The sequence below is a fragment of the Buteo buteo genome, chromosome 4, assembly GCF_964188355.1.
Source record: "Buteo buteo chromosome 4, bButBut1.hap1.1, whole genome shotgun sequence".
NCBI lineage: Eukaryota > Metazoa > Chordata > Aves > Accipitriformes > Accipitridae > Buteo > Buteo buteo.
The window spans coordinates 25440262-25455565 of NC_134174.1; the positions used below are offsets into that span (position 1 = coordinate 25440262).

Here is a 15304-nt window from a genome sequence, read left to right on the forward strand (position 1 = left end):
TGCAAAGGGTAATGCCACCTCCCACAAAATAGCTCTCTTCAGCTTCTCAGAGGCCAGATGAGTCCTTCTGCTGCCAGTGAAGCTTCAAACCCGTTACCCTGTTTGCTCAGCCATTGCAGCTTTCATAGACCGTGTGTGTTGCCACTTCTCTCCATTGTCTTTTGTCATTCTTTGAAAAAATAAACTCTCCCTCCCACAAGACCAGGAAAAAAATATTTTATTAACAACATTTAAGAACAAAAAGACATTTTTTTTGGAACTAGATGTCTTCTCAAAAATAACACAGTGTCAAATACTGGATAGCCAAGCAGGCAAGAGACACCCTGACTGCACTGGCTGCCCCACATCTCTATGCAATGCTGAGGTGAGCGCTCTTCCCCTTCAAACCCACAGAAGCAGCCTACTGAGATTTTTCTCCTGGGCACATCCCTGACGCTGACCTTAGGCCCAGGAGTCCAGGACCATTTTCTCCCATTTTCTCCCCTGCCAGAAGTGAAGGTGTACCAAGAAGTACATTGGCAATTTTCCTTACTTTACAGATCAAGTATGGAAGAACCTTTAGGTCCGGTAAAAGCTAAGGTAGTTTTGAGACACAGATCGGGGCTGCTTCAAGAGAAGATCTTGGTCTCCACACTGACCTCCCAGAGGCTGGTTCTTGCTGGAGCCCCACACAACCAAATGGTGGTGACCTCAACACTGACCTCAGTGGAGGCACTGCTAAGAGCAGTCTCACGGAGGGCACCGAGGCACTTACCTCTCTTGACAGAGAGCAGATTCGGAGAGAGAGGTGGTCTCTCCAACACCATCGTATCAACAGTGACCAGTAGCACGTCCCATCCGCGCTGCCAACAGGTGCTGCGGCACAGCTTATGGAGCCCGTGGGTTTACTTTTGTTGCTGGAAGACGGGAACAACCCGGGGCTCACAACTCTCTCTTCAGGGTCTTCCATCAGGATGTATCCTCCCCATCCAAGTTTTCTCAGGGAGGGTGTTGAATCCTCCTGTGACAGCGACTGGCATGCTGAGCAGCCTTTCCATAGATAGCAGATTTTGTGGCCTCAGGGTAATTATCTGGCTAGGTCAATGGAGACAGACTGGCCAAATGTGGAGGCAAGGTCCAAAAAGAACCAGCAGATAAAGGACTGGCTGAGTTGCTGAACTGATGTTCCTAAGATACTCCACATAAGGCAGTGAAGTACTACAACACAGAAGATTGTGTTTGCTTCCTCCTGAACCACACATCCTATAAAGAGTGACAGGGAATCTGGTCACCATCTTTCATGGGAAAATAATTGACAACTAGGAAATGAATTCCTCAAAGTAACTTTGAAATCGTCAACCAAACCATCTAAGATGATTTCTTTCTAAAAACTGACTGTTAGTGTGGAACAATTTAAGGGATTGTGAACCTTTGCAAGTGCCCTTGATGTCACTGGGAGTTCTGCACTTACCGCTGGAGCTGGGATTTCACTGTTTGTAAAATGGATTTAAAAGAATTTTAGAAGTATACAGAATATTAATTAACTGATCATTTAGAAAATCATAGTAAGTGTTTCTCATCAGTGTGTATTAACTGCAATAATTATAACCACCCTGATGGTAATAAAAAGAACATTTATGTAATTCTCTGACTAATTTCCCCCTGCACATGCAAATAAAAATCTATTAAAGGCTACTACAATAGTAACAAATATCTAACCAACAGATGTCAAAGGCTGTATGTAATCTTATCACATTGGTTTTGGAAACCTTTTACATAACTTGCATAATTTAAATATTTACAAAATATAAACTTTCTTGTCTTATCAAAAATAGGTCTTTGCACATTTAAACAACAGAAATCCTTTCACATGATGCTTTTTAAGCCAGGCATTAAATCATTGCATAAAAATAAACAAACTTTCACAGATGTAAAATAAAATTAAGCCAACATATGGAAGGGGAGAAAATGTTAGCAATAACAGTTTAAATATTTTAGTGGTGTAAGCCAATCCATAAATGACATTGTGCATTGAACTTAGTTAGGATGCAACCTAATGAAAAGTTCTAGCTGCTGCTACTGTAAGAGAAAACAATGTTTTAAAAAAATCTTTCACTTTACAACACATTTCTTTGGGCTGTATCTCGTATGGTTAATTGTGAAAATGACGGTGAAGCACCAGCGAGATGGTTGAACGTGGCAGGTTATTGCATACAGTCCAACAGTGGGGTGATGACCGGCTGACTCGCAAATTGTGTGTTCAGATACTAAGGAAATGTCTGTGAAGGATTTTATTTCCTTCAAATACCAAACTGTATTTCTGTCCCACTTCAGACCTGTCCTTTCTGCATTTGAAAGACAACCTATAAAAAATCCCGAGGTTGCTATTTGGTAGACTGTTCGTGTCCATCAAGCTGCCCTCCAGCCCCTCTACTCTGGACACCGCTTGCTCCGCGCCAACGGACCTTCCCCTTCCACCCAGGCAGTGCCCAGCTCTCTGCAGTCATGCCGGTTTCTCAGCACCAGATGCTTTTCTGCATATTATGCAGAAGACAGCTTTCTGAACGGTTGCAAAGCAAATGCTTCATGGTCAACAGCAGAACGTTTCCCTTCTCTTTGTTTTTTTTTTCCTAAAGCCTGCAGAAATGAACCACCTAGCGGATCCATCTAGTCCATTCAGTCTCTGGCTAACGAGATCTTGAGTTTTCTGCACTGTACCTACCGACCACATGGATCGTCAGGACGTTGTGGCTATTAAAGACTGGGAAAGTTTAGTGTCTGTCCCCGCTCATAGAGGTACATGTTCAAATGTGTCCTCAGGAGTCCTTTTTTGCTGTTTTAGCTGTCCCCATGTGCAGGCTGCTATTCGTTCGGTTGCTCTTTCATTAGCCAAATGCTTGGACTACCCGGTGTCTGGCAATACCAATACCCCTTCCCCTGAGGCTGATCCCCCTGCAATCCCACATGACAAGAGTAATTGCCGCCTCCGTGGCAGTTGTGTGTACCACACAGCGCAGGGCGGTTTGGCCGTTGTTTTCTGTACTTCACCTTATTTGCAGGTGTGTACGTCGGTCATGGTCTCGCACCTCCGGCAGCGCACGTAGCAGCACCAGACAAACTTGCATTCGCACCTTTCCACGTGCCTGACAACGTGGGTGTTGTACCCGCGCCCACAGCAGAGCAGGTTGCAGCCGTCGGGTCCATCCGAGGTGCGGTTACATTCCCTTCCCTGAGTCCCAGGGATCCCCAATTTTTGGTCTTCAACACAGTAATTGGGCGATTTGTTCACATACAGCAGGTCTTCTTTCCTGATTGGTATTTTTCGCTGGCTTTTTTCTTTCCTGCGTAGCTTTTTTTTCAGTCTGTCTGATATTTGTATGCTGTTTTCATACTTATCTTTTAGAAACCGGCCAATCTTTTCAAAGGAGGACATTGTTTTCCAGCAAGTTTTCACAGCACAGGACCCAGAAACACCGTGACAACGGCAATCCACTGACATCAGCTTTGCTACAGCCTGAAAGCAAAGAGAGAATGACATTTGGACGTGGTCTTTCGTTCATTAGGAATACTGCCTGACATCAGTTACACAGAGGTCTCAAAGTATTTAATATTACAGCTGCCATTGGTGCCATTTCAGCGATGGGGAAGCCAGAGTGCAGGAGGATACACGTTAGGAATCAGGTTTCCAACTCTGGACCCCCACTATGAGAAGCCTGATCTTCAGAATGGCTCTGCGTTTGCACTTTGCAATGGCGATAACATAGCAATATCGAACCGCAGTAACAAAAGCTTGTATTTCTGACTGGCTTTTCATTCTGGAGGATCCTAAATACCTGAAATGACACATCTTGCATCTCTCCTTCCACCACTGGAATGCAAACAGCCCTTGTGGAGAATAGCAGGAGGGGCAGCAGGGATAGGGTAGGTAAAGGCACCGCTCCTACATTGGAATACATTTACTGGGCAGGTCTATGCCACCTTTTAAGGGTGCCTTGCGGCTACCATCAAGATCACTAAACATTCCCAGCACAGTCTGTAACTAAGGCCACGGGAATGGCTTGAGGCCGCACAGCAGTGTCTGCGCGACCAGCGTGGCTCAGCACCCGAAGCAGCGCAGCCCGGAGGCACCTCGGGGCAGATCTGTGCTGGAAGAGCAGAAGGATGCCCACGTCTCTGAACTCCACGGACAGTCTATCAAAGGAGCCACTCAGCTCAGCAGAGGTATTGTCAACTCGGGTATTCTGGAGTAAATCTCAGGTGCTCCTCACTTACAGGATCAAGCCCTGTTCTTCTAATTTAGGCTTACTCGTACTATCATGGGTTTCTAGCATTTCCAGTTGCATAATGGCTCTATATCTAACACAATTTGATAGTTGCATTCATATTACTTTTATAGCTTTTGATGTTTTTGCAATATTTCCACAGTTATTACCAACATTAAAACGCCCTTAGATGGGCTACTTTTCCATGCCCATGCAGAAGCGAGCACTAGGCTGCATGATAACTGAGCAACAATGGGAATCTGCAGCCTGCATTAAGCTTTTGCAACACACATGAATTTTGGCTCAGTTTACAGGAGACTAAGCCTTGAGGAACTGGAATCTGTAAACAAGCAGTAACTTTCTTTATCTGGGACTACAACTCAAATAGTCAGCAGACAATCAATATAATACTTCCTGCTGGAATATCTAATAGTCATAGTATAAAATTATACAATTAGACTTGTGACACATCTCACATCAGAGTTTGGAAAAGTGTGCAGAAAAATCATCGCATGCACAGATACAGCAAAAGGACAAGGTATCATACTTTTTGTTTTGTTTTACCTTTCCATTAATGTACTTTCTGGAACCATCCTGTAGACTCATATGGGTCATTGGTTAATGGCGTGGAAAGCCCATGTTACCATCTTGCATTTTACTAACCTTTCCCCCCATATTTAACTTCCACTATCAAGGCAATTGGGAAATGTAACAGAAAGTGTAAACTTTAAATTAACTCATAGTAAGTTTCTCTTGAAACTTCTCATGCAGCAAGGCAAATACAGATTCAAATTATTCCTCTGTGGAGGAACCACTAGTTCCCACACAATGGGGAAGACAAACCCTCCTCCCAGCCTCATGATGTTTATTAAATTTCACCCTAAACCTTCACTTAGCCCACAGCTCCCACAAACATTAACTGCTGTCAATCTGTATCTTTCTCAAACTGTCTTAGCGAAGAAAAAAACAGAAGACAAATCTAGCTAACACCCTCCTCTGGTTTCCCCTGAGAAAGTAGTTTCATTTGTGCCTGTTCCTAAGCCTTGATTTTGCAGTGAGATCTGAGCCCTGAAATCCTACCGGGCCCTACTGACCCTATGCCGGACCAGAAACAAACTCAAGTCCCAGACTGCTTATTTGTAGCTCAGGCAGCACAAACACCATCCTCACAGTCTCAGAGCTAGTCAAGGCACGGAGCAGATAAAATGAGCTATTTCTACCCTGCGTGTTAAACGAGGACTTTTCATCATAGTGAATATGGTCACTGAAGTTTGGGACGAGTCCAATGTGGGTAAATCCATTGATTTCAGTGGGAGTTGAGGCCTCCTGGCACGTTCTGCCCCAAAGATATTGACACAAGCCTGAGTTGGTATTTGCATGTAACTCTACAAACCAGTACAGGCGATATTTCCAGATGCTGTGGATTGCTTTTGGGATTGGAGATTTGTCCCTATCCTGGAAGAAATAAGAACACTGCAATAAGCAGACCATCACCCCAGAGCACACACAGACTCTTTCAGTGGCAAATCAACCAGCAGTAATTCTTGTAGATATTTAACTTCTCTCCTTCACAGGCTAGCTTCTGTTTAATAGACAGACTTGACCTTGTATCTCAAGAATCTATCAATAAGGAAATCACTGAGTAGTCAGAATATGCAGATGTAACAGTGATTGAGGCAAATGAGAATTTGAGATCCAAAGACAGAAAGTCTTTGTTAGAATACAGATCACCTAATAAAATGTCAAGGAAAAGAGAAACACGATATCAAAAGATAAATTTTACACACAATTTACAAACAGAAGGGATTTAATAGTATTCTCCAATTTCTAATTATTAGTTATTTGCATCAAGGCAAGTAACTAGAATCTCAAAGTAGTCTGAAATCACATTGTGCTATAAGATTTGTAAGGTTATAGATGCAATCCTCACTTTCACTGCAGTATGACAGGGCACTAACTAGGGAAGAAACAACAGAGGGAAAATAAACAATTTGGCTTGGGGAAAGAAATGTACTTCCCAGTCTGCTAGAATCAGGCATAGTAAAATCTGGATGAGGCAGAAGGATCCAGAAATTGTCAGAGGAAGCACTGGACATGTCTGCTAGGTGCTAGGGGTGAGTTACTTCTATGTGGGCAAGTAGCCGAGCAGATGACACTCGGAGTTTTTCTCTGAGGATGAATTAATGAAAACTGAAAGGAGACAGAGTTTCTAAACAGGAGCAGAAACGTGTTGGAGTCTCAGGCTGATATAAAAATATAAAAATCCAGCATATATTAGCAGTGTACGTACGATCAAGTGAATGCAAGAACTACAAATGTGTTTGAGTGTGGAAACACCAAGAACATCCGCAGCAGTTACAAACATTTGTGGTTTTATTCTGTGTTGCTCAGGATTCTCACATGAAGCTTTGATGCACTCTGTTTTAGAATGACTTATGGCATCATCACAATTGTGCATGACCCCAGGCTATTGCTTCCCAGCTGCTAGGATGGTCAAGTTTTCTGGGTTGCCTCTACTGCCAGCACAGGGAGCTGACATCTTGCTTTGCCTGATCACAAAACATGCCGCTGGATCTCAGGCTGCCACATGAACTTCAATGAACAAACTCCCATAGTTGAACATCTGGCAAAATTTAGGGACTAAGTATCTTCTCTTGCTGTTTTCTTGCAAGCAAACCTAAGACGGCGCTGATAGAGCCAACGCAGCCTTCTGGTGGGATGTGGCCGCAACGCACGCCTGCATCTCAGCAGAGCTACCGGGATGCACAGAGTTACTGGGAGCATGACTTCCAGACTGACTCCACAACCAGTGCTCGGTTTCACACCTTTCAATTCACATGGTGAATCTTTCCCATTATTCCTGAAATTGTGAGAGGATTCTCCCTAAGGAACAAAATTTCATAGAGAACCTCAGAGGAGCACTGTTACTCACAGAAACACGGTGGGTAGACATGTCCTTCTGTGCAAGCTGGGACAGGTTTTCAGTTTTCTTAGGCTGGTCATGAAACCGACTGTCTGCTTCTGAGAAACGATCGGTGTGGAACTGAGCTGGATCCACAAGTGTTGTGTTCGGCCACAAGCCCACCCGAGCGGTTCCTCTTGCCCCTATTGCCCCAGTGGTACTAGCACAACAAGAGTGCAGGGTTAAGTGATGAACTGGATACAGTGCTGAACGCTGGTCTATGTTAAAAATTAACCTGAAAAAAAGATCATTTTTAAACTGACTTCCTTCCACCGATCCAATGCAATTAACAGAGGGAGCGGTGTGGGGTGGGAATGTGTGGCTAGAAGAGGTGGATGGGCTGAAAGCAGAGAGTGGTCTGCAGCGAAGGAGAGTTTCAGTGGAATCACAGTTTGTATATGCTTTAGTGCTAATTAATGCTTAATATCTCCAAGCGAAGCTCTCTGCAGGCACTGTTCTCAGCTGTGAGACAGGGGCTGCCAGTACTTGTTTTGCAATGGGAACCGACGCCTGTAATCAAACAGCCTAATTTAAGCCACTGGTAGAACTAATAGGACTGTTTATGAAGACAAGCACATGTCCTACCGGGGGTACAGCACTTTTTAAGAACAGTTGCAGACTGTTGGTGGGTCTGTTACCAACCCACAAATATCAGTAAAAATAAACTCTCGGATGAGCCAAGCTACCTCAATGTGAGAACGCAAGTCAAATAAACTTCCACAAGTGGAAAACTGAGCAGAATTCTTCTATCAGTAAAAAAAATACTAATACAATAAAAGTCAACCCATAGTGCCTGACTGCCCTCACCCTTTTCTATAATGAGCAGAGGTGCCCAACACCCTTTTATATAAGGAGCAGAGGTGCCCAACTCACATATGCACATCTAAGCACACTGAACATTACAATGCTAAAAGATAAAGAACATTTATCTCGTGGCAGAAAAAAGAATGAAATCTGGATCTTCTGAGGTTCAGGTTAGTCTCCTAAACAGTGGACAACTCAATCAAAGGATCCTTACTGTTTTAAAATTGATATATCTTGGATTTAACTACGAGATGTAGAAATGTAAAATAGCATTTTGTACGGAAATGGGAAAAGAACAAGAGGATTCTGCACATACCAGTTCCACTAGCAACTCCAAACAAACACAGAAGTATTGTCCCTGGAAGAGTGCTCTTGCAAGACACAGAACCAGGAACATGACAGTATTTATTACAAAAGGTCATAAGGTACCAAAATATATTGCAAAACATCCTTCTTGTAACCCCCAAAACATGAAGGTCAACATTTTCCAACATCTCCTAGTTAAGGATTTTGAAACTACAGAAATGAGAGTTCGGCTAAACTTTACTTCCACTAATATTGCTGCTAGAAGTCCTGAGTACCAACAGTAAACATTCTCTTTCGCTCTGGACAGTGGTCAAAATATTTGCTTTATCCTACAGTTTGCCATTAAGTTACAAAATATTCAGGCACAGAGGCTGACTAAATACTCTGCATATTTTCTTCCAAGATAATGAACAACAAATACGCCATTGATACAAAATCAGTGAAACAAGGATCTTCTGGCCTTTCAGGCTTGCAGCAGATGTTTTTTTTTTAAAAAACATCATGTTTGGAAAGGAATGAGTGTACGTATCGTGTGCACCAAATAAGCCTGTGACAGCGTACTTTGAGAGCCTTGTTGGAGAGCTCAGTATTGTGAAAAGCCTGAAACCCCGAAAGGTCCTCAGGACCTAATGGATCCTGTTGGGCCAGATTCTACCACATTCCTGGAGACTGACAGCCTACTCTAAAACTCTGGTTTCATGAAATTATATATAGTAAGAGGTACCACTCAACATAAATAGTAATAGAAGATACTGCAGTTGCATTACACTGAAGATGTGGACTCAGAATCAATTATATTTTCATGCATATAACCCACATCTAAGATAACTTGGATCCTGTCAAAAATACTATTCATGGAAAACGAAGGCTCGCTTAACCACCTCCTCCAGCCCCTTGTAGCTTTAGCTCACTGTTTGAAAATACGATATCTTCAGCTGAACGTACTTTTCCCCTTTGCCAGTCAGTCCTGTCCCCATGACATAGGTGGTCCAGCTGTCTGTGTGACCGCTATAGATGAGATCAGGGAACTGATCCAACTTTAAAGAAAGCAACACCAAAAGAAAAGATGCTGTTCTACACTGTGTGTGTATGTGTGTGTGTGTCTGTGTTTGGGGGGGGGGGGGGGTTTGAAGCTGAATGGTTCCTCAGTACAGTTCACAGCACAGGACCCCAGGCAGTTCTCCTGGCACGCCTGCAGGAATGAGTGATGAGCACAAGGATGGTATGGGAAGATCATAAGAGAACACTGTCACTGAAGACAAAAGGACAGCAAACTACTGCTGCTGCTAACATAAAGCTAAAGGCAGACAAGAGAACAGGGTACCAAAGAGAAGACCTGTGTCGCTGCCGCCTAAACACAGAAATCACATCTCTCTTTCTCTTTGAAGTTCCTCTGGAGCCTTGCAGGCTTCTTCCCTACACTTCCACTGTCACTGTAATCCAAGAAAATGGCACTGTCTAAATGACAAACGTGAGTATTAAAATAAAATTTCCTATCTGTACTGTATATGAAAAATCATGAAATTGAGAGATAATTTTATGGAGATTATTACCTTCTCCCTCAACTATCTCTCTCTACAAAGGTGATAAATGACCCTTTGCTCTTTTCCTAAGAAAATAATCACTTAATCTTCTGTTCCTCTTATTAACATCTCCTACTACACAATACCAACCACCTTTCCGTGGAGATGATTTAGCTGACTGGCATCTAATTAAACTCACAGTAACTGTTCTCAGCATCTACTTAGGTTTAAAGTTTGCTGCTTCTACCTCAGTCCTGAAAAGGGCCTATGTCCCTGCAAGATTTTCTGGTTTTCCAACTATATAACTTAATTAAATTAAATAGCATATATTACCTTGTAAACTGTAAAAATTAGTTCAAATTAAAATAGTTTGCAATGATACCACCATGGCTCTTATGATGGCTTACTATGGCTATTCCCAGTCTACGGCGGATAGGAAAGTTGTTTTCAGTAAAACCCACTGGTGCTGCTTCTGGCTACAGGAAATTACTGAGTTACAATGGAGTCCATCAATATGTGTAGTCAAAACCAGAGGGTCTCCATTTCTTTTCTTTAGTTATAGCTCTGTCACTGAGCAGAACAGATTTAAAGCATTACGGGGCCAGAGAGAGCCATTAAACACTTACGAAGTTAAAAACTCCAAGGTAAAGCAGAGAAAGTGATTTTAACGCAAGAACCAGAATCCAGGTCTCGGCCATTCCAGATGTAAGCCCCAAGCACTACATTACAGACTCACATCTCCCTGTATTGGCTCTCTGTTTCTGCCCCCATTTATCACCCTCTGCAGAACAGGACAGGAGGACCCAATGTCACACCCCCACACCCACATTTCCTCCGCAGCCGTGGGTTTGAAGTCCTCTGCGCTGAAGAAGAGCTGTCCGAAGCCAGTCTCCTCTCACTTCTCTGACAAGTGCCCTAACCAGCAGGCTACTTTAAAATAGAGGTGTCATTTCCATCCCATTTTTTAAAAGAAAACGTTAACTCTCTATTTCCTCTCTGAGCAATTTTAGACTTCTGCTCTCAGCCGCGGACCCCAGACTGTGGATGGGTAACCATGCCTCGTGTCCAGTCTGCCTGCTCATTCAGTATTAGAGAGAATTAAAAATGCGGGTCATGATAATAACAGAATAATCAGTGAAAAAACTCCTAACGTATTACGCTGATAACAAGACTATTTCGGGTTTGCTACAGAATATCAAATGCCTATTTAAGATAACTCTGATTAGCACTCCAGATCTAATTCTTATTTTGTGGATTTTATTTTAACCTGTTTAGTTAGTTGAGTTAGTTAGTTGTTTAAAACCAGCTCTGATTCCGAGTTTGTACAAGTATGCTTTGGTGATGTTAGTGCCGTTCTTGCCATTGGCCCCATCTGTGCCTGCAGTCAAGGACAGGCCTCGTTTGGTTGATGCCATTTTGTCAACGAAGGCGAACAAGCAGTCGCTGCCATTTCGGAACGGTGACACATACCTGCCTCCCAGCCTCGTTGTTGTGCAGGTTCATCGCCGCCAGTCCGCTCCCGCTCTTGCCCGTTACGTTCTTAACGGGCACATCCAGGAACCTTCTGCTGAACGACATTCCGTAGTGGATGTCGTCAGAGCAGCCGCCCCAGTGCCAGCCCTCGCTGGCCGAGCCGCCATGCCGCAGGTTCATGTCGCAGGAACACTCGGTCATGTTTCCTGCGCTGCACGATCGCGTCACCGAATGCACGAGGCCCGCCGACGTCACTGCGTATATGAACGCGGTCTCCTTCGTGCCTACAAAGCAAGGCACGAATATGTTACTTTGCAACTCCCTCTGATTACCTTCCTGGCGGAGCTGTAGAAAGCGATTTTACAAGCCAGACTATTATTAAAAGGGAACAGCTACAAATTTAAAGTCATCACAGCTTGGTCTGTAGAGTTAACTTGTTTAAAGCAGTGGATATTCACATCCAAAAAAGACTTCGGGGCCTCTTCGTATGACCATGCCATTAATGGCGCTGTTTCTGGCTGCTTGTATCATGCGATTTTTGGTAACTCCTTTCTAAATCTGGTTGGGAACTTTATTTGTCACAGAAACCTACAAGTCAATTAAGTTTTAATAATAAAAAAAATCAAACCCAAAAGAAACCACACCCCAGGCCCCTTACTCTCCACTCTGCTTTTCACTATTCCTATTGATTTGAAGAAGAAGAAGAAGAAGAAGAGAAGGTTAGTTTAGGTCTTGGAGGAGGAACTTGAAGCTGTCACAATCCTGGGTTACTTTGGTGTGGGGCCAGAACTTACCTCATGCTAAATTTAGCAAACATTGAGATTATTCTAATTCACAAAGGCTGCTCTAATTCACAAAGGTTGCAAACAGCCCCAAGAATCTTAAAGCAGGCAGAAATCAGGATGGCGCAAGGATATTTAGGCCATGTGCTTTTCTGAGAATAAGCTGGCCACAGGAAAGACATCAGTACAAAAACCTTTAACTGTTATACTATATCTCAGAAGAATCACGGCGTGACCTGCTTGGGCCTCTTAAGCCAGTCTTGTTCTCTGAGACTTCTAGCGTAATGTGGCACAGACCTTTAAACCGTGTTAAGCAAGGTATACTCTCTAAGCAAACTGAAAATCAATGACTGGCCATTAACTGCAGCTAAAATTTCACTGTACTCATTTTCACTGTTGTAAAAACAATTTGTTATTTCCAGCCTCCTGAGTTTCTGTCTCATGGGCTGGAAAGTTCCTGTTTGTTTCTCCTGTTTGTATTAGTCTGTGGTGCTGGTGCCATCGTAAAATGCTTCCACAGGACCCACTAGAGAAGCTTTGCAGGTTAGCAGTGCCACTCATTTATGGGTCTGTGGGAACAGTCCTTCCCATTGGACAGAAGGACTAACATCCAATACATATGGCTACACATAGTAGGGTAAACTGCTCCCTCTTTGGTTTGGGGTTTTTTTTTCCTTTTGCTTTTTGGAATACGTGTCACTTTTTATTGCTCATCTTGTGTTTTCATGGTTTCACGGTTGGGTTTTTTTTTCACTGTTGTATTGCAGCATAAAGTGAAGATTGCAGAAATACAAACCGAAGTACTACAATACTTGAGCTCACATCAACGGCTACGCTGAAATCATTGAGCAGAGTGCTCGAAAGAACCTTTGACACCGCCGTTTGATGCAAACGAAATGTCCATATTTCACTGTAAACTTCAGCAATATCCATTATTAGTTCATGCAACCAAAGCGGCTCGGGTCTTGCTGCGCTGAGCAATACCGCCTAATTGAGCGTATAGGATGCGTTCTAAAGCAATCGGCGTTGCGTACGGTGCTGCGAGCAGATCTTTACCTGCAGCCAAGCGGCCTTTTCGAAATACCGCGTGCCATTACCCCACTCCCTTAGTAATCATGACATAGGGGGATAAACCCGACACCCGTCTAAGAATAACAGCATTTCGACACAGCTAAGTGGATCTGGTTGAAGGCGCTGTCATCCACGGACGCGTCAAGCAAAAAAATGACAAGGAGCAAGAATAATTTGGGGAAGACAATGGCAGGTTTTGTCCGCCCGGGGCCGTCCCGCCTACCTGCGCTGGCCTCCCGGGGCCGCCCCGCCGCGCTCCTCCTCGGCCCGGCTCTGCCGCCGGAGCCCTCGCCCCGCCGGGGGAGCCTCCCGCCCGCCCCCCAGCCCCGTCGGGCGCACCCGCCGGCCGCTCGGCCCCGTCGGGGCGGACACTCACCGCTGCCGAGCTGGTGCCCGAAGGCGGCGGAGGCGGCGGCGAAGGCGGCGGCGGGGGCGGCGGCGGGTCCGCGGCGGGCGGCGGGCGGCGGGCGGCAGTCCCAGCGCTCGTGTCGGAACTGGCTGCGGCACTCCTGGAGGCCCAGGCGAGCTCCCTCCCGGATGGCGGGCACCAGCTCCGGCTTCTGCTTGCACAGCTCCTGCTGCCGGCGGCTCAGCGGAGGGCTGGAGCAGCCCGGCTTCTCCGGCCCGCCGCCGGCGGCGATGCCCAGCCACCTGCAGAAGCAGCCCCCCCCCCCGGGCCGTCAGCGCCGGGCCCCGGCGGACGGCGACGGGACGGGCGCCGCGCAGCCCTCCCTCCCTCCCTCCCTCCTTCCTTCCCTCCCTCCCTCCCTCCGTCCCGGTCCCGCTCCCGGGTACTCACATCCAGGTGCCGGCGGCGGCGGGGGGGCAGAGGGCCAGCAGCAGGGCCGCCCGCAGCAGCAGGCGCGGTCCGGGGGGGGGGCCGCGCCCCATGGCCGCCGCATCGAGCCCCGCCGCTGCCCGGGCGGCAGGGACGGAGGGGGACGGCCGCCGGGCCCCCCACCCCCTTTACTCGGCTCTCTCCTCCTCGGCTCGGGGCTGCGGGCGGCTGGCGGGGGGAGCCCGGGCCGTCGGAGGGCCCTGCCGGGGAGGACGGGCTGGCGGGGCGGGCGGCGGGAGGGGAAGCATGGGGAGCGCTGGGTGCCCCTTCGAGGTGAGAAAGTCGGGCTCGACGGTTTTCCCCGGCTCTGCCCCCCCCCGCCCGCGCATTGGCCGCCCCGGGGGTCGGGGCGGGCCGGGGCGGGCCGGGCCGGGGCTGCGCGGGGGCTGCGGGCCGGGCGGGCGCGGGGGAGCCGCGGGGGACCAGCCGGGCGGACCCTGCGCCCCTTCCCTCCCTCCGCCCTGCGCCCCTTCCTTCCCTCCGAGGGGCCCCGGGGGCGGCCGAGCGGCGCCGCGGGCGGAGGAGCCCGCCGGTCGGCAGCGACTTCGTCCGCGGCGAGAAGAGGGGGCGCGGGCCGCCGGCGCTCCCAAATCACGGCGCTCCCAAATCACGGCGCTCCCAAATCACGGCGCTCCCCGCGCCTTTCGGTCCCGTCCCCTCAGGCTCCGGCAGCGTTCACTCGCTGGCTCCCGAGGCAGCATCAGCCTGGGTGAGGACTGCCTTCGTCCGCTCCCCTTAACTTCAGCGAGGCGCTCTGCTCGCGAATTGTTAGTTAACTCGGTTTACGCGTTAAAAGCCGATGAGTCAGGCAGCACCTGAGGAAGAGCTGGTGTTGGCACTCTGGACTTTCAAGTCCCCTTTGCTCACGGTATGCTGCTGCTTCCTTCTGCGTAAGTGAAACACCTGCACTAAAAATAACCTGGATAAAATGGCAGCTCTCCGAAGGCTTTGATTTGACACAGTTGTAAATTAGCGCAATAGCTCTTGTTGACTGACAACAGCGCCAAGGGAAGAGCGCAGTAAATCACCTCGAGTGACAGATGTACTTTTTTAAGAGTACAACATGTTGAGAAATAATCACGTAAATGTGGTGTTCCCCCTGTCTTTTTCCCCATGCGTGTGGAATGAGATATTTTAAGATCATAGGCTGTGGTACATTTCAATCTATAAAATTATGTCTCCTTCCTACTTTGGGCTCATTTGCCTGCTCTTAAAGGGTCTCCAAAGCGTCGCCAGATCCGGGCAGATGCCGTATGACCCCAAGAGCTATTGAAACCTTCCGATACACCCTGTTTTCTCTGTTC

General features: G+C 46.8%; 1 protein-coding gene across 1 annotated transcript; it reads right to left on the reverse strand.

Annotated features, from left to right (window-relative positions):
• Nucleotides 1-201: 201 nt before the first annotated feature.
• Nucleotides 202-14092, reverse strand: WNT16 (Wnt family member 16). Its single transcript, XM_075026803.1, has 4 exons — nt 13962-14092; nt 13539-13813; nt 11307-11593; nt 202-3493 (listed from the first exon to the last, which is right to left on the reverse strand). Exons 1-4 carry the CDS (start codon nt 14051-14053, stop codon nt 3029-3031), a joined length of 1119 nt encoding a protein of 372 aa, XP_074882904.1. The 5' UTR covers nt 14054-14092; the 3' UTR covers nt 202-3028.
• Nucleotides 14093-15304: the final 1212 nt, after the last annotated feature.